General features: G+C 38.4%; 1 protein-coding gene across 1 annotated transcript; it reads left to right on the top strand.

Annotated features, from left to right (window-relative positions):
• The first annotated feature begins 8550 nt into the window (after window positions 1-8550).
• LOC121380814 (co-chaperone protein p23-1-like) lies at window positions 8551-14903 on the top strand. The gene is made up of 3 exons (XM_041509795.1): window positions 8551-8669; window positions 13161-13344; window positions 14702-14903. The coding sequence occupies exons 1-3, from the start codon at window positions 8606-8608 to the stop codon at window positions 14757-14759; spliced, it is 306 nt and encodes a 101-aa protein (XP_041365729.1). The 5' UTR covers window positions 8551-8605; the 3' UTR covers window positions 14760-14903.
• Window positions 14904-20155: the final 5252 nt, after the last annotated feature.

Here is a 20155-nt window from a genome sequence, read left to right as displayed (position 1 = left end):
GTATTTTTTGGTAATTCTGATGTTTGTAATACCACGAAATGCATTTTTTGTATTTCTTAAAAAGGCACGCGCCACTGAGAAAAAACCGTTGAGCAGACGAGGTCCAATCTATTTTTAGAGGGGATCTTCCCGTTTCAACGTCACAGATGTCGGTATACCACGTGACCGTTATCATTTTGGTTCGGTTTGTTTTCTCGTGCACGGTTCGCGCAATCAACATCCGATTTGTTGTCGTTTGCTTGTCGTTTATTTGTGAGGTTTTTCTTCACAGTTCGTGCACATTTTCATTAACAATAAAGTTCAGACAAGTAAGTATCTCAATACAAAATGTTACAAACTCTTAAAACCAATAAGTCTTACGATATCTGGAGAGGACAGAACAGTTGGAACATGCCCAGGAGAGGTGAAAGGAACGCACCCCAAGTCTGTGTGCACTCTGAGAAATTTGTCGCGACATAGGCATTTATGTGCTTCGAGCGACATCTACCGGTGACATCAGAATACTAACTTTCAAAATTATTTCAAGTAATTGAGTCACGGGGATTCCCATGGTATTTATCGATATAAAATCTTCCTTTTTACTCCATTTTATAAAAACGTGATCTAAGTGTGTTACAGGTTTGTAGATTAACAAGAATTATAATTAATTTTCGCGGGCTGAAAATAGGGTGTGCGACTTTAACGACAAACAGCAGAAACACATTGAAATACAAATTGTAATATTTTATTTTATTTTGATTATAATCAATAACAGTAGCAACAACATGTGTGGAATGAGAATAAAGTACAGTGACAGTTTAAAGAAATCACGTGATTATCCACTCCCAGAATGCCATTCTGTCACGTGATTTTCATGCGCAATGCTACTTGAATATGTCCATCATCAAGTTGCATCTCATTTGCTGCATTCTCATTCTGTAACAAACAAATATATAGAGAGAAAAAACGAACACAGCATTTGTCTGATGCAATATAACACACAATGTGCGTAACGTATATAACACAGTTTTCCTGTAACGTACAATATAATACACAATGTGCGTAACGTATATAACACAGTTTTCCTGTAACGTACAATATAACACACAATGTGCGTAACGTATATAACACAGTTTTCCTGTAACGTACAATATAACACACAATGTGCGTAACGTATATAACACAGTTTTCCTGTAACGTACAATATAACACACAATATGCGTAACGTATATAACACAGTTTTCCTGTAACGTACAATATAACACACAGTGTGCGTAACGTATATAACACAGTTTTCCTGTAACGTACAATGAACATTATTCTCGTACATCAAAATAAAAATTTTGCATAACGTAAACTAGGTTTTGTAACGAATAGTATACAGTAGCCTTAAATAAAACATCTACAGTATTGTTAGCTGATACAGCAATGTATGTGAACAAACGTAATTAATACATTTACTTAATAAGTGCATATGTAAAATAATAATTTTAAAATGTGTTTGCGATATGTATGGTATGTAAGCAACAGGATATAATTTATTTTAGTTGATATAAATGCAAATAAATCAACAGCTTTTGTATAGCCTAAAATTATGGATTATGTCATCTTGGCCGTTTGCACTTTATGTTCTAGAGTGTTTGAGAATGCCACCATGGGTAACAGCTGGATGTTGTTTAACACAAGAGAGAGAAACAGACAGACAGACAGACAAAGACAGAAAGAGATAGAAACAGACAGACAGACAAAAACAGAAAGAGAGACAGATATGAAAACGATTGTATATACATTCGAATAAAATGTATGTAAAAACTGTAGTCAGAATGAGTGTACTTACTGCATCATGCCGTTCATTAGACCGCCTCCCATCCCTCTTCCCATACCGCCCATGCCGCCACCTCTCATACCGCCCATTTGGCCAAGAGATGCCAACGCCATCATTGCTGTAAGAAACAAGAATGAATGAGTGTTCAATAACACTCCAGCGCAAAAACACATCGCCTATTGACACCCCAGCACAAAAACACATCGGCTATTGACAGCCCAGCACACGTATCGGCTATTGACAGCCTAGCACAAAAACATATCGGCTATTGATACCCCAGAACAAAAACATATCGCCTATTGACACCCCAGCACAAAAACATATCGGCTATTGACACCCCAGCACAAAAACACATCGCCTATTGACAGCCTAGCACAAAAACATATCGGCTATTGACACCCCAGCACAAAAACACATCAGCTATTGACAGTCCAGCACAAAAACATATCGGCTTGACACCTCAGCGCAAAAACATATCGGTTATTAAAACCTCAGCACAAAAACATATCGGCTATTGACACCCCAGCACAAAAACATATCGGCTACTGACACCCTAGCACAAAAATACATCTGCTACTGGAGGTTAAAAGCAACAAAACTCCATCAGTGGTGTAGCAAAACGGTTGTAATTATAATGGATCATATCAGACATGGGTGTGCATGCTCGTGTGCTCAATAACCGATATACCACACAAAAACTTACTTTGGAACAAATATTACTTCACATACCTCTCTTCACACAAAACTTACATTGGAAAAAATATTACGTCACATACACATACACACACACACACACACACACACACACGCACACGCACACACACCACCACCACCACCAACAACACCACCCCACCACCACCAATAAAAGCTAAAAAAAAAAACATGACGTAGCGAACTAGCTATGAGAGTAAGTCAGACGAATAGATAACATACACGCAGACATTCATACACAGGGACGGACAGACACAGACATACAAACAGATAGATAGAGTATAGACGGGCAAATACACAGAGATATACCTCGGCGGCGCAGTGGTTAAGCCATCGGACTACAGGCTGGTAGGTACAGTGTTCGCAGCCCGGTACCAGCTCCAACTCCGAGCGAGTTCTTAAGGGCTTAATAGGTACGTGTAAGGCTACTATACCCTCTTCTCTCTTACTAACCACTAACCAACTAACAACTAACCCACTGTCCTGGACAGACATCCCAGATAGCTGAGGTGTGTGCCCAGGACAGCGTGCTTGAACCTTAATTGGATATAAGCACGAAAATAAGTTGAAAGAAAGAAAGAAAAAGAGATACATACTGTCATACCTACATCAGACAGGTGGACCTGCATACATAAAGACAGGAAGATGACCAGGCATACAGACAGACAGACAGACAGACAGACAGATAGATAGACATACAAACAAACGTTTAGACAGATACATGTAGACAAATGGAATGACAGAACGATAAATAGGTAGGTGATTAGTCAGACAAACAAACAGACAGGCGTAGATGAACATATGAAGATGAAATAAATAAACGTTATGGCACACATATTATATTTTATCATATCCGGTGTGTAGTTTTACTAAGACAAGACAATGCAAGACAATGATTTATTTATACTCGGTTCACTGAACAAGGGCAAAGAGGATATATATATATATATATATATATATATATATATATATACGTACGTACATGCGTGAGTGCGTGGGTGTGGGTGTGCGTGCGTACGTACGTACGTACGTTCATACATACATACATATATATATACATACATTGTATTATGCGAGCATAATGCATTATTTTTATTCCTAATTTACGATATTGACGATATCGAAACACACGGGGGTAATCTGTTTATCATATAATTCCAAGCTTAATACAACGTGTTTTTGTCAAATGTATACTCAACTTTAATTCCAGTCAACCATTACTCCATATTCAAATGTGACGCGGTGTCTTTTTGAATGGAAATGACGTCAAACTTGGATATTTTTGCATAAAAAATAAAAATAGTGCTTAACGTTTTTTTGTTTTCTGAACGCCGGACAGCTTTCAGTGTAAAGTTGCTATTGAAATGTTTTTGTTTGATGGTTATGAATACATATGTCAATTATGGTGTGGCACCATAGTACGTTTGCTTAAATGTCAATTAACGTAGCGTCGTGACCTCGATTAATTTACATATAATTTGCAAACTTATACTATAATGACAATGGATATGTATGTATCTCTCTTATGAAGAAAATTTTAATTCATTTTCCATGGTGGTACGAAGAAAAATGATGGCGAAATGAGTTTCTAGGTGATGGTTGACAATAAATACGTTAATTTCAATATCAAAAAATATCTACAAATACATACATACATATTCATATGTCATACAAAAACGTAATGCAGATATATGGATAACCAAACGTATTTTGGATAACCAAATATTGCAACACAAGCCAATACTCACATGCCAAACCCTGTGCTGATATTGTTGACAAGACCATTGCAGCAAACATTAGAGTTATCAGAGTCTTGTTCATATTGAAGTTCGAGCTGTTTGGATAATCAGGTCCGATGAAGTACTCACATGTATTTTATACCCATACCCACACCTAAAACCCATTACCCTAAATACAGGGGTGCGTGCTCTAGCGGTCACTCCGAGAGTCAACACAGAATCGATGAATTCATTGGGTTCGATTTCTTGATGACCGCGGGGACATTGGCCGTCGAATACTGTAACACTCCACGCTTGTTGCGACTACGTGCTGGGTCAGTGACGGAAAGAATGACAGACAAAACATCATAATTGTTTTTTGTTTCTTTGTGTTTGTGTGTTTGTAGTCTGATCACGGCTGTTGGGCGGGTGTAGCGCATTAAGGGAGGGAATGACCACTGAGTCATGAGGTTCTCGTATTCTAATTGAATAAACAGGTTAACAGTTTCGATAGGTGTAAAATGGGTAGGCAACTGCATTGCCAGAGATGACGTCACGTCATTTGGGTGACAGTTGGTTATCAGACTCAATTAAATATTATTCATATTTTTTTTATTGTTTGTCATGATAAAGGGTTTGACAATGTAGGCTGTGGTCGTGACTTTTTTTTAAACAAACCTGTACTTATTCATATATACGATCATGTATATGCTAATGTTTTATCATTCAGATTTTGGGTTGATCAATTACCAAAGCCACAATAAAGGACGTCTTTAAAAACATGTGGGATGCTAAACAGGTTTAGATCTGACAAATTGTTCACCTATTCACTCATATACTTTTGTGAAATCTATTTTATTATATGACCTGATCACCTCAATCTCTTGACGAATCTACCGTCAAACAATCTATTGTTTTATAACGTACACAAGGTAGCATTTTAGGTGTTTTATGGGAAACAACAAAAATACCATGATCATTGTTTGTTCTTCGCTCGCTCCACAACACACACACGAAATACTAAAATACCCCGATATGGCCACTGCTACTCTATAACTGTATTCTAATTAAGAAACAGGTGATAATAAAACCTGTGTCACCTGTTACTTTGACATTTTGTTCTGTTAACATTATGATTGCCATCATCATTGTCTTTATCATCACCACCATCGTCATTATACTGACAAGTAACGTGAGTGTGATGATGATGATTATTATGATGATACTACTGATTTATCAGATGATTGTGGTGATGGTGTTGGTATCGATGCTAATCGTAATGTTGCTGACCATGCTGCTGCTATTGGTGCCGATGGACACGCAACATGACTATTCGGGCTAGTTCCAGCTTGTGCATCACGAGTGGTGTATCAAAGACCATGGTATGTGTTATCATGTCTGTGGGATGGTGGATATAAATGATTCGTTGCTTTTAATGGAAAATGTAGCGGGTTCCCTCTCTAAGACTATATGTCAAAATTACCAAATGTTTGACATCCAATAGCCGATGATTGATAAATCAGTGTGTCCTAGTGATGTCATTAAAGAAATCAAATTTTAACTTTAACATGTGCTAGTTGTTGAGACATAGATTATTAGTAAAACGTCATTAGCACCCGATTCACGTTTTATATCAGTGGTTCCCTCCCATTCTGCCTACAGCCCACTTTGCCTACACCCATTCTGCCTACAACCCACTTTGCCTACACCCATGTTGCCCAAAACCCAGTATGCCTACACTCAGTTTGCCTACAGTATGAAAAAATGACATGCCCAGTTAATAAATGGACAGTCCCTATTATTTTGTGTCTCAAACCAATATAAAAACATTGTATTATATAAACAATTAAGATTATAATGAACTTAAGTAAAGTAATTGGGGCTTAATAGCGCAAAGGTGATTTCATGCTCTTTATGATGAGTAGTATTAGACCAATGATCCCATTTTAATAGTTTAATTGTTTTTGTTGTGTAATGTTATTTTTATGCACAGGGAGCATACATGGAATGTTCCATTTTTAACTGGGGATGTCATCTTTTCATAATGAGTGTAGGCAAATTGGGTTGTAGGCAAACTGAGTGTAGGCAAAGTGGGTTGTAGGCAAAATGGGAGGACACCATATCAGTCGTAGAGCACCTCTGATGGCCACCCTGTTTGCAAATATGAATGTGGGTTTGTTTCTTAAAGTGACAGACACCAGGTTTAAACACTACAACATATTTTTCACTATTAAAGACGTCTTTCATCATCTAAATTAGAAGTACTTACATTTTATTATTTAAAATATTCATTTCCGTTCACATGAAGTGGTTCTAGTCATCCACATTTTTACAATACACTGAAATGCATTTTTTATCATTCTAAAAATGCACGTTCGTCTGAGACGTAATGCTTATTGAGACAAGCTTAAGTTATCTCTAGACGGATTTTCTGTTTAATCATCAAATACTTCAACTTCAACCTGTTACAACCTTATCCAAATGTATTGCATATTTGTAGATTAACTAAACTTAGTTTCCATTTTCACAGGCTGAAACTAGGGTCTGCACCTTTAAATATACTATACTGATATTCGTATTGGTCGTTAAAGATTAATAACCATTGGGGTCCGTGGGTATGGATCTTAAAGATATTTGTTAATTAATGTAGCGGATATCCCAATTACTGACGAGTTAAGTGCATGGTCGGCTTCATAACATATAAATCAACGAAATCAATGTGGTCATTTCTAATCCATTAAATCTGAATCATATGTCGCTCGTGGTTCAATACCCGAATGTCATACATTTCACATTTAGCAAAGCATGTCGTGGAGAGTTTGTTATTTTACAGAAAGGTGTTCACACCAGCACACATGCATGCATGCACGCACGCACACACACACACACACTTAAACACTCACAAACACTATTTTGTTATAATACGCTCCAAGGCCTAATTCCTGGAATGTTGGATAGTGTCACTTATCATCTATATTAAACTCACAAACTAGACGTTTCGTGACGATACTCTTTAACACACGCGGAAACGTCAAACTTAGATAAGACATATTGAATATCTTAAATCATTGCAATTTCGCAAAGAGCTCTAAAACCACCAGACAGATTAATATCCATTATGCTATATTAGCAACAGGTTGATGTCCTAGCAAGATAAACATGCCATATTATAGAGTCATGTGATATTCCTGTTTACGACAATGTAATTTACGACATAATTGTCGTAAATAGGTCTTTCTCTTTGCTATTTTGAAGCAGCTTTATATATATATATAGATTTATGTAATTGTGATATATTAATTTTGTCATGTTCTTCGTTTTGTATTTAGTAACATTTAAATATTTGTGGTATAATATAATAAATCGTAAAATGACGTGAGGTATTTTTTATTTCTTGAATATTAACAGTAAAATATTTGTGTACTGGTATGTGATGTTTAAAGATACTATACTCAATTTACCGTCATTGTGACAATTTTCTGATTAACACCAGTGCCAGGTTTGCCCACTGTGTCATGCACGTAAGCGGGATCGACCGCGTAGATTGTAGGCGCCATGCATATGGTTGAGTTAAAGAACTTCATTTTTATGGAAGCTTCGATAGCTCAGAGCGTATCGTGGTTAGTCTTTCAATTTGCGGGCGATTCGGTGCCACAGGTTCGAGTCCCTGCAACGGCATGGGACAATTTGTGAGGCCAGAAGGATTTAATTATCCCCTGCGCCAGTGCGTTAATATCTATGTATGTAACAGTCAACCTCGACATACATACAATATATAGATATTGATACATCAATACATACATACACACATACATACATACATACATACATACATACATACATACATATATACATTGTTATTGTTAGTTTTAAAAAAGGCAAAAATGCTGAAACATGTTATTAAACTGTTGGTGGTGGTGTTTTATTTAACATTAGATATATACACATGTATTATGAATTAGAAAGAGGTTTGGGCTGTGTTTGTTCGATACACCTTATTTAACAAAGGCAACAAACTCGGGAGAGTCTCTTTAATTGAATACAGGTTTACAAATGTCGTTGTTTGAACTTGTACACATTGACAAGTGTATTTAGTAACTCGATCGCTGGTGGTCACTCTCCGATCAAAAGTATTTTGTAGCCTACAGCCAAACAAGAACCAAATTAATAGACTTTGGTAACGCGGTCAACGGTCGCATTTATGTCAGAAAGGCCCAGAACCTGAAATTATTTAGAACCAAACCTGCAATGACCGATAAAACAGACACCCCAGTGTTTGTGTTGGGTTTGGGAGTGTGACAAAGATTGTGTATAAAAAGGGAAGGAGTTGTCAGGTGGGATATCACTCTTAAGTCATCTCCACCATTTCGACATGAACACTGTTGTTATTGTTTGCATCGTCCTCACGGCTCTGGTGTCTGTTGTTTCGGCACAAGGTAAGGGAGTAGTTTTAATGTTCCATGTCAAAGGCATGTTAGTAATTGTTAAACCTGAGTACTACACTCGACACACCCAGCATTGTTAATAACTCTTGTTTTGGGGAAAAGATGTAGAAACGGAATAATTACCTCCATTTGTTTCTAAGTTGCGTTAAGCAAGTTTAATAACGTGCCTCTGTCCATATATGGTCCAGTCACGTCTATCTATAGTTCTATCTCTGGCTAAGTAGCGACCGGCCTCGGTGGCGTCGTGGTTAGGCCATTGGTCTACAGGCTGGTAGGTACTGGGTTAGGATCCCAGTCGAAGCATGGGATTTTTAATCCAGATACCGACTCCAAATCCTGAGTGTGTGCTCCGCAAGGCTCAATGGGTAGGTGTAAACCACTTGCACCGACCAGTGATCCATAACTGGTTCAACAAAGGCCATGGTTTGTGCTATTCTGCCTGTGGGAAGCGCAAATAAAAGATCCCTTGTTGCCTGTCGTAAAATAGTAGCCTATGTGGTGACAGCGGGTTTCCTCTAAAAACAATCAATGTCAGAATGACCAATTGTTTGACGTCTAATAACCGATGATAAGATAAAAAAAAATCAATGTGCTCTGGTGGCGTCATTAAATAAAACAAACCTTTTTTTCTGGCTAAGTAGCGAACATAATTTGTTTCTAAATAGTCTTTCATTAACCGTCTATTATACGTTTCACATATTACTACATGTATTATATTCAAAATTTTACTGTGTGGCCTAATTCTGTGTGCTATAGAAATTAAAGCAACCTAAATATGTTTTGCAATGGAAACAATTACAAACGTGCCAATACATTATTATCTTGACGAAATGTTGCAATTATTGTATTCTCGATATATTGTATTCTAAACGAATTATAGCAATTACTATATTGTAGAAATCATTATAGTGTAACAATTATTGTATTCTAGACATCATTATCTCGACAAAGTTTTGCAACTACTATATTCCAGACATCATTATCTAGACAGGGTGTAACAATAATTGTATTTCAGACATCATTATCTCGACAAAGTGTTGCAACAACTATATTCCAGAAATCATTATCTAGACAAAGTGTTGCAATTACTATATTCCAGACATCATTATCTCGACAAAGTGTTGCAACTACTATATTCCAGACATCATTATCCAGACAGGGTGTAACAATAATTGTATTTCAGACATCATTATCTCGACAAAGTGTTGCAACTACTATATTCCAGACATCATTATCTAGACAGGGTGTAACAATTATTGTATTTCAGACATCATTATCTCGACAAAGTGTTGCAACTACTATATTCCAGACATCATTATCTAGACAGGGTGTAACAATAATTGTATTTCAGACATCATTATCTCGACAAAGTGTTGCAACAACTATATTCCAGAAATCATTATCTAGACAAAGTGTTGCAATTATTATATTCCAGACATCATTATCTCGACAAAGTGTTGCAACTACTATATTCCAGACATCATTATCTAGACAGGGTGTAACAATTATTGTATTTCAGACATCATTATCTCGACAAAGTGTTGCAACTACTATATTCCAGACATCATTATCTAGACAGGGTGTAACAATTATTGTATTTCAGACATCATTATCTAGACAAAGTGTTGCAACTACTATATTCCAGACATCATTATCTAGACAGGGTGTAACAATAATTGTATTTCAGACATCATTATCTCGACAAAGTGTTGCAACAACTATATTCCAGAAATCATTATCTAGACAAAGTGTTGCAATTACTATATTCCAGACATCATTATCTCAACAAAGTGTTGCAACTACTATATTCCAGACATCATTATCTAGACAGGGTGTAACAATTATTGTATTTCAGACATCATTATCTCGACAAAGTGTTGCAACTACTATATTCCAGACATCATTATCTAGACAGGGTGTAACAATAATTGTATTTCAGACATCATTATCTCGACAAAGTGTTGCAACTACTATATTCCAGACATCATTATCTAGACAAAGTGTTGCAATTATTATATTCCAGACATCATTATCTCGACAAAGTGTTGCAACTACTATATTCCAGACATCATTATCTAGACAGGGTGTAACAATTATTGTATTTCAGACATCATTATCTAGACAAAGTGTTGCAACTACTATATTCCAGACATCATTATCTAGACAGGGTGTAACAATTATTGTATTTCAGACATCATTATCTCGACAAAGTGTTGCAACTACTATATTCCAGACATCATTATCTAGACAGGGTGTAACAATTATTGTATTTCAGACATCATTATCTAGACAAAGTGTTGCAACTACTATATTCCAGACATCATTATCTAGACAGGGTGTAACAATAATTGTATTTCAGACATCATTATCTCGACAAAGTGTTGCAACAACTATATTCCAGAAATCATTATCTAGACAAAGTGTTGCATTCCAGACATCATTATCTCAACAAAGTGTTGCAACTACTATATTCCAGACATTTATCACAGACAGGGTGTAACAAGATTGTATCAGACATCATTAGACAAAGTGTTGCAATTACTATATTCCAGACATCATTATCTAGACGATGTGTAACAATAACTGTATTTCAGACATGATTCTCTAAACGAAGTGTAGCAACTCTAGTATTCTAGAAACTATTATCTAAATGAAAGTGTTGCAATTACTATATTCCAGACATCATTATCTAGACAAAGTGTGCAACTACTATATTCCAGACATCATTATCTAGAATGTAACAATTATTGTATTTCAGACATCATTATCTAACAAAGTGTTGCAACTACTATATTCCAGACATCATTATCTAGACAGGGTGTAACAAATTGTATTTCAGACATCATTATCTAGACAAAGTGTTGCAACTACTATATTCCAGACATCAATCTAGACAAATAATTGTATTTCAGAATCATTATCTCGACAAAGTGTTGCAACAACTATATTCCAAAATCATTCTAGAAGTGTTTACTATATTCCAGACATCATTATCTCGAAAAGTGTTGCAACTACTATATTCCAAATCAATCTATGTTGTATTCCAGAAATAATTATCTAGACAGGGTGTATCAATAATTGTATTTCAGACATCATTACGACACAACTACCCAGCACGACAATTAAAGACACATCGACTATTGGGTATCAAACTATTGTGTTGCAAATAAATAAAGTGATGATCAATTAACATAAAGATTCAAGGTTTAAACAATCAATTACTAACAGTGTAAAGAACTGTGCAAAAATGAATATCACAGAAATGTAGACACCGAATTTTACTCTAAACTTCAATTTGTGCTGTATTGGCCATTCTCAAAGAGAATGTTACACCCCTGCACCACGGTGAGGTTAAAGCACGCGCAGGGGCGTTCGCTTTGATGTAGGTTTTTGGTATATTTAGCCAATCTCTTTAATTAATGAAAAAAAATCGCTGGCGTATCAAATACACAACACAATTACATTTGTGTGTGCGTTAAACTCGTTTCAAGAAATAGTCTAGTATTTTACACTTCGATTCAACAGATCCTGGACGTAGCCCAGTGGTAAAGCGCTTGCTTGATGTGCGGTCGATTTGAGATCGACCCCCGTCGGTGGGCCTATTGGGCTATTTCACGTTCCATCAAGTGCACCATGGCTGGTATATATTAAAGGCCGCGGTATGTGCTACCCTGTCTGAGGAATGGTGTATGCAAAACATATTTAACTTTCATGTAGCTTTTTGGTGTATTTTAGCCAATTTCATTAATTAATCAAGAAAATATGTGGCGCATTAAATGCATTACATTTATGTGTGCTTTAAACTCGTTTCAAGAAATGGCCTAGTCTTTTTCAAAGACTTCGATCCAATATTTTTGAAAATTCTATGGATGTTGTATAGGGCACACACGCACAACTAACGAAATAATCAAAGTGTTTAATAATGACTTGACATTTGATGACAATGACACACGCATGAATCTAATCATATAATGTGTCTTTTATGCACTTATTATTTTGCTAAATATAAAATAAGTAAATGTTCAGCAGAAATGTATATTGGTGTAAACGGGGGTTTTATGGGATAGCTTGAAGGATTTGTAAATGAATGAATTAATTATAATAGGTTTGTTTTGTTTAACGACACCACTAGAGCACATTGACTTATTAATCATCAGCTTTTGGATTTCAAACATTTCGTAATTTTGACCTGTAGTTTTAGAGGGGAAACCCACAACATTTTTTTTCATTAAGGGATATTTTATATGCACCATCCTATAGCAGGATAGCACATACCACGGCCTTTCATATACTAGTCATGGTGCACTGGCTGGAACGCGATATAGACCAATGAGCCCACCGACGGGGGAATGAATGAATGAATTAACGAATTAACGAATTAATTGATTAATGTTTAACGAATCTCCAGCACAGGTTGTAAATGTCTCAGCCATTATGTATATTATAATGATTTTCTAATTTTGTTTCAATTTATTGTTTCAGGAGCGTCTCCGACTTCAGGGATGCCCCCTCCATTGGTCGGAATGCCCGGTATGGGCGGCATGGGTGGCATGGGCGGCATGGGAGGCATGGGTGGCATGATGAGAGGCATGGGCGGCATGGGCGGCATGGGCGGCATGAGCGGCATGGGCGGTATAGGCGGCATGGGCGGCATGATGGGTGGAATGTAAGTTGATGCACATCGTGTTTTTCTATTAATATAAATTTACTTCATACACAGTGACCCAAGACGACATCATTTGCGTGAAATACAGACATATCAGCAGTTACTCCATACACAGTGACCCACTTGACGCAGTGTGCGTGAAATACGGACACGTTAACAATTACGTCATGCACTGTGATCCGTCTCGACGCAAGTTGCGTGAAACACAGACACATTAACATAAAGGCCCATCTCGATGCATTGTACATGAAATACTGACACATTAAGTTACAGGATACACAAGGATACAACTTAAGGCAATTTGCGGGGTGGGATTTAGGTCAGTCGGTTGAGTGCTCGTCTGAGGTGCTTGCGTCGCAGGATCGAACCACTAAGGTGAATCCATTCAACTGATCTGAGGTTTTTTCTCCTTCCAACCAGTGCACCACAACTGGTCAAAGGCCGTGGTATGTGCTATTCTGCTTGTGGGGAAAGTGCATATAAAAGATCTCTTGCTGCTAATGGAAAAATGTAGCGGGTTTCTTGATCACTACGTGTCAGAATTACCAAATATTTGACATCCAATGGTCAATGTGCTCTAGTGGCGTTAAACAAAACAAACGTTTGATGCAATTTGCTTGAAATACAGACACATTAACAGCTACTTGCAAACAATGATCCAGCTTGATGCACCTTGCAAGAAATAAAAACACGTAAACAGTTACATCATAACTATTGATATAACCAAACGCAATTTGGGAGAACAACAGATGCCAATGTCAATACACTCTGTATTTTGATTTTGAGTCAAGTACAGACACTGTAACAAGTAGGCTTGCCTTGAATCATCTGCATTATTTATGTCTGCACAAAAATCTAAAATAAGATTAATTAATGTTATAAATGTTTTATTTGTTTTGTTTTCGTGTTTTTTGTTAAACTAGTGATAATGCGCTCGCTTGATGCGCGGTCGGTTTGGGATCGATCCCTGTCGGTGGGCCCATTGGGCTATTTCTCGCTCCATCCAGTGCACCACGACTGGTATTCGCTATCCTGTCTGTGGGATGATGCATATAAAAGATCCCTTGCTACTAATGAAAAGAAGTAGCGTGTTTCCTCTCTAAGACTATATGTCAAAATTACCCAATGTTTGACATCCAATAGCCTATGATTATTAAATCAGTGTGCTCTAGTGATGTTGTTAAACAAAATATACTTTAACTTTCTCTTTCTCTTTCTTTCTCTCTCGTTCTCTAACTCATTATTTTTAAAATTTTACTCTTATTGTCTTCACTTTTTCTTTTCTTTTCTTCTGTGTATTGTTTTGAGTTACTATTGTCTTCTATATTTTATTTATTTATTTATTATTTTGTTGTAGATTTGGCCAGCAGATAAAGTGCCGAATGATGATGCCTCTGTTTGAAATGTTCAACTGATTGATGTCCGTCCGTCCATTCGTCCGTCAGCTGGTCCGTGTGGGACACGGGTTACTGGTGTTGTACCGGACACGTAGCATAGAACTCGTTACACAAAACATGTTCAACATCCGTCTCATGTATTAAAACATCAGTTCAATTTTACCAGCTTTTTGTTGTTTGTAGCTTATAATTTGGCATTGAAAATGTTGCAATCAAAATATATGTACTACATGTATAATACGTTTGCGTCAAGAGGGAGCCAATGAATTGGCATGTAGTTCTATAATGAATAAAGTTGAAATTCATTTAAAAACATATTATTAAGCTTCAAAGACATACCAACTTATATAGCCTTTTTTTAACCAAAGTTTAGTATAAATGGAAAAAAAATCTTTACAAATTATTATCAAATTGCATGACCTGACCTAATATCTTTGGGCATAGTCATTACGATTTTATAATAATTTCATACTATTCTGGTAAAGAATTCGTTCCATCATGGGGATTTCAAAAAGTTTCAGGGTGGGCATTTTGAGGCTATTTTTCAATATGACTTACGATTGACAAACATTTATCTCTGATGGTATATTTTATTTCGACCTTGTATATGCTATTTTATCTTTTCTATGAAAATTATCTGTATTTATTGTTTATATAAAAACAACAGCGTTTACAACTACTGGCTGTGCTCATGACACATTTGGATAAAGTTACAATTGAGTAAAACATGAGTCTGTGACTTTGAAATGGTGAAATAACCTATAAAAAAAAGACTAAACCTCGACTCCATAACTGTTACCTTTCAGACGCACGTGCGTGTTCAAAAATATGACAAATGCATTTTGTGATATTAACAACACTAGGATGACCAAAAACATTTCGAATGTACGGAGATGGATAGTCTAACCAATACAATCTAAGTAAAATATGATTTCAGTTATCATAAACGGCTCTAATAGTAAAAAATGTGGCTTAGTGTTTAAAAACTAGGCTATGTCCCTTTAATATCCACCAAGTTCTGTCTTGTGCCGGTGCTTTTGCCTGCTCTTCCTCTATTGGAGTTGGTATATAGCTCACAAGAAGAGTACTTGTCTCGGATATTAGATTCATTGCCATCTGTAGACCTGTCAGCCTCTACTGGAGTTGGGATATAGCTCACAAGAAGAGTACTTGTCTCGGGTATTAGATTCATTGCCATCTGTAGACCTGTCAGCCTCTACTGGAGTTGGGATATAGCTCACAAGAAGAGTACTTGTCTCGGGTATTAGATTCATTGCCATCTGTAGACCTGTCAGCCTCTACTGGAGTTGGGATATAGCTCACAAGAAGAGTACTTGTCTCGGGTATTAGATTCATTGCCATCTGTAGACCTGTCAGCCTCTACTGGAGTTGGGATATAGCTCACAAGAAGAGTACTTGTCTCGGGTAGCTTCGATAGCTCAGAGCGTATCGTGGTTAGTCTTGCAATTTGCGGGCGAATCGGTGCCACGGGTTCGAGTCCCAGCAACGGCATGGGACAATTTGTGAGGCCAGAAAGGATTTAATTATTCCCTGCGCCAGTGCGTTAATATCTATGTATGTAATAGTCAACCTCGACATACATACAATATATAGATATTCATACATCAATACATACTAGCCAGTGCCAGATCTGCCCACTGTTTCATGCACGTAAGCGGGATCGACCGCGTAGATTGTAGGCCCCATGCATATGGTTGAGTTAAAGAGCTTCCTTTTTATGGAAGCTTCGATAGCTCAGAGCGTATCGTGGTTAGTCTTGCAATTTGCGGGCGAATCGGTGCCACAGGTTCGAGTCCCAGCAACGACATGGGACAATTTGTGAGGCCAGAAAGGATTTAATTATTCCCTGCGCCAGTGCGTTAATATCTATGTATGTAATAGTCAACCTCGACATACATACAATATATAGATATTCATACATCAATACATACTAGCCAGTGCCAGGTCTGCCCACTGTTTCATGCACGTAAGCGGGATCGACCGCGTAGATTGTAGGCCCCATGCATATGGTTGAGTTAAAGAGCTTCCTTTTTATGGAAGCTTCGATAGCTCAGAGCGTATCGTGGTTAGTCTTGCAATTTGCGGGCGAATCGGTGCCACAGGTTCGAGTCCCAGCAACGGCATGGGACAATTTGTGAGGCCAGAAAGGATTTAATTATTCCCTGCGCCAGTGCGTTAATATCTATGTATGTAATAGTCAACCTCGACATACATACAATATATAGATATTCATACATCAATACATACTAGCCAGTGCCAGGTCTGCCCACTGTTTCATGCACGTAAGCGGGATCGACCGCGTAGATTGTAGGCCCCATGCATATGGTTGAGTTAAAGAGCTTCCTTTTTATGGAAGCTTCGATAGCTCAGAGCGTATCGTGGTTAGTCTTGCAATTTGCGGGCGAATCGGTGCCACAGGTTCGAGTCCCAGCAACGGCATGGAACAATTTGTGAGGCCAGAAAGGATTTAATTATTCCCTGCGCCAGTGCGTTAATATCTATGTATGTAATAGTCAACCTCGACATACATACAATATATAGATATTCATACATCAATACATACTAGCCAGTGCCAGGTCTGCCCACTGTTTCATGCACGTAAGCGGGATCGACCGCGTAGATTGTAGGCCCCATGCATATGGTTGAGTTAAAGAGCTTCCTTTTTATGGAAGCTTCGATAGCTCAGAGCGTATCGTGGTTAGTCTTGCAATTTGCGGGCGAATCGGTGCCACAGGTTCGAGTCCCAGCAACGGCATGGGACAATTTGTGAGGCCAGAAAGGATTTAATTATTCCCTGCGCCAGTGCGTTAATATCTATGTATGTAATAGTCAACCTCGACATACATACAATATATAGATATTCATACATCAATACATACTAGCCAGTGCCAGGTCTGCCCACTGTTTCATGCACGTAAGCGGGATCGACCGCGTAGATTGTAGGCCCCATGCATATGGTTGAGTTAAAGAGCTTCCTCTTTATGGAAGCTTCGATAGCTCAGAGCGTATCGTGGTTAGTCTTGCAATTTGCGGGCGAATCGGTGCCACAGGTTCGAGTCCCAGCAACGGCATGGGACAAGTTGTGAGGCCAGAAAGAATTTAATTATTCCCTGCGCCAGTGCGTTAATATCTATGTATGTAATAGTCAACCTCGACATACATACAATATATAGATATTCATACATCAATACATACTAGCCAGTGCCAGGTCTGCCCACTGTTTCATGCACGTAAGCGGGATCGACCGCGTAGATTGTAGGCCCCATGCATATGGTTGAGTTAAAGAGCTTCCTTTTTATGGAAGATTCGATAGCTCAGAGCGTATCGTGGTTAGTCTTGCAATTTGCGGGCGAATCGGTGCCACAGGTTCGAGTCCCAGCAATGGCATGGGACAATTTGTGAGGCCAGAAAGGATTTAATTATTCCCTGCGCCAGTGCGTTAATATCTATGTATGTAATAGTCAACCTCGACATACATACAATATATAGATATTCATACATCAATACATACTAGCCAGTGCCAGGTCTGCCCGCTGTTTCATGCACGTAAGCGAGATCGACCGCGTAGATTGTAGGCCCCATGCATATGGTTGAGTTAAAGAGCTTCCTTTTTATGGAAGCTTCGATAGCTCAGAGCGTATCGTGGTTAGTCTTGCAATTTGCGGGCGAATCGGTGCCACAGGTTCGAGTCCCAGCAACGGCATGGGACAATTTGTGAGGCCAGAAAGGATTTAATTATTCCCTGCGCCAGTGCGTTAATATCTATGTATGTAATAGTCAACCTCGACATACATACAATATATAGATATTCATACATCAATACATACTAGCCAGTGCCAGGTCTGCCCGCTGTTTCATGCACGTAAGCGGGATCGACCGCGTAGATTGTAGGCCCCATGCATATGGTTGAGTTAAAGAGCTTCCTTTTTATGGAAGCTTCGATAGCTCAGAGCGTATCGTGGTTAGTCTTGCAATTTGCGGGCGAATCGGTGCCACAGGTTCGAGTCCCAGCAACGGCATGGGACAATTTGTGAGGCCAGAAAGGATTTAATTATTCCCTGCGCCAGTGCGTTAATATCTATGTATGTAATAGTCAACCTCGACATACATACAATATATAGATATTCATACATCAATACATACTAGCCAGTGCCAGGTCTGCCCACTGTTTCATGCACGTAAGCGGGATCGACCGCGTAGATTGTAGGCCCCATGCATATGGTTGAGTTAAAGAGCTTCCTTTTTATGGAAGCTTCGATAGCTCAGAGCGTATCGTGGTTAGTCTTGCAATTTGCGGGCGAATCGGTGCCACAGGTTCGAGTCCCAGCAACGGCATGGGACAATTTGTGAGGCCAGAAAGGATTTAATTATTCCCTGCGCCAGTGCGTTAATATCTATGTATGTAATAGTCAACCTCGACATACATACAATATATAGATATTCATACATCAATACATACTAGCCAGTGCCAGGTCTGCCCACTGTTTCATGCACGTAAGCGGGATCGACCGCGTAGATTGTAGGCCCCATGCATATGGTTGAGTTAAAGAGCTTCCTTTTTATGGAAGCTTCGATAGCTCAGAGCGTATCGTGGTTAGTCTTGCAATTTGCGGGCGAATCGGTGCCACAGGTTCGAGTCCCAGCAACGGCATGGGACAATTTGTGAGGCCAGAAAGGATTTAATTATTCCCTGCGCCAGTGCGTTAATATCTATGTATGTAATAGTCAACCTCGACATACATACAATATATAGATATTCATACATCAATACATACTAGCCAGTGCCAGGTCTGCCCACTGTTTCATGCACGTAAGCGGGATCGACCGCGTAGATTGTAGGCCCCATGCATATGGTTGAGTTAAAGAGCTTCCTTTTTATGGAAGCTTCGATAGCTCAGAGCGTATCGTGGTTAGTCTTGCAATTTGCGGGCGAATCGGTGCCACAGGTTCGAGTCCCAGCAACGGCATGGGACAATTTGTGAGGCCAGAAAGGATTTAATTATTCCCTGCGCCAGTGCGTTAATATCTATGTATGTAATAGTCAACCTCGACATACATACAATATATAGATATTCATACATCAATACATACTAGCCAGTGCCAGGTCTGCCCACTGTTTCATGCACGTAAGCGGGATCGACCGCGTAGATTGTAGGCCCCATGCATATGGTTGAGTTAAAGAGCTTCCTTTTTATGGAAGCTTCGATAGCTCAGAGCGTATCGTGGTTAGTCTTGCAATTTGCGGGCGAATCGGTGCAACAGGTTCGAGTCCCAGCAACGGCATGGGACAATTTGTGAGGCCAGAAAGGATTTAATTATTCCCTGCGCCAGTGCGTTAATATCTATGTATGTAATAGTCAACCTCGACATACATACAATATATAGATATTCAT

This window comes from Gigantopelta aegis, chromosome 9, assembly GCF_016097555.1.
Source record: "Gigantopelta aegis isolate Gae_Host chromosome 9, Gae_host_genome, whole genome shotgun sequence".
NCBI lineage: Eukaryota > Metazoa > Mollusca > Gastropoda > Neomphalida > Peltospiridae > Gigantopelta > Gigantopelta aegis.
This window is presented reverse-complemented; position numbering and strand designations above follow the sequence as displayed.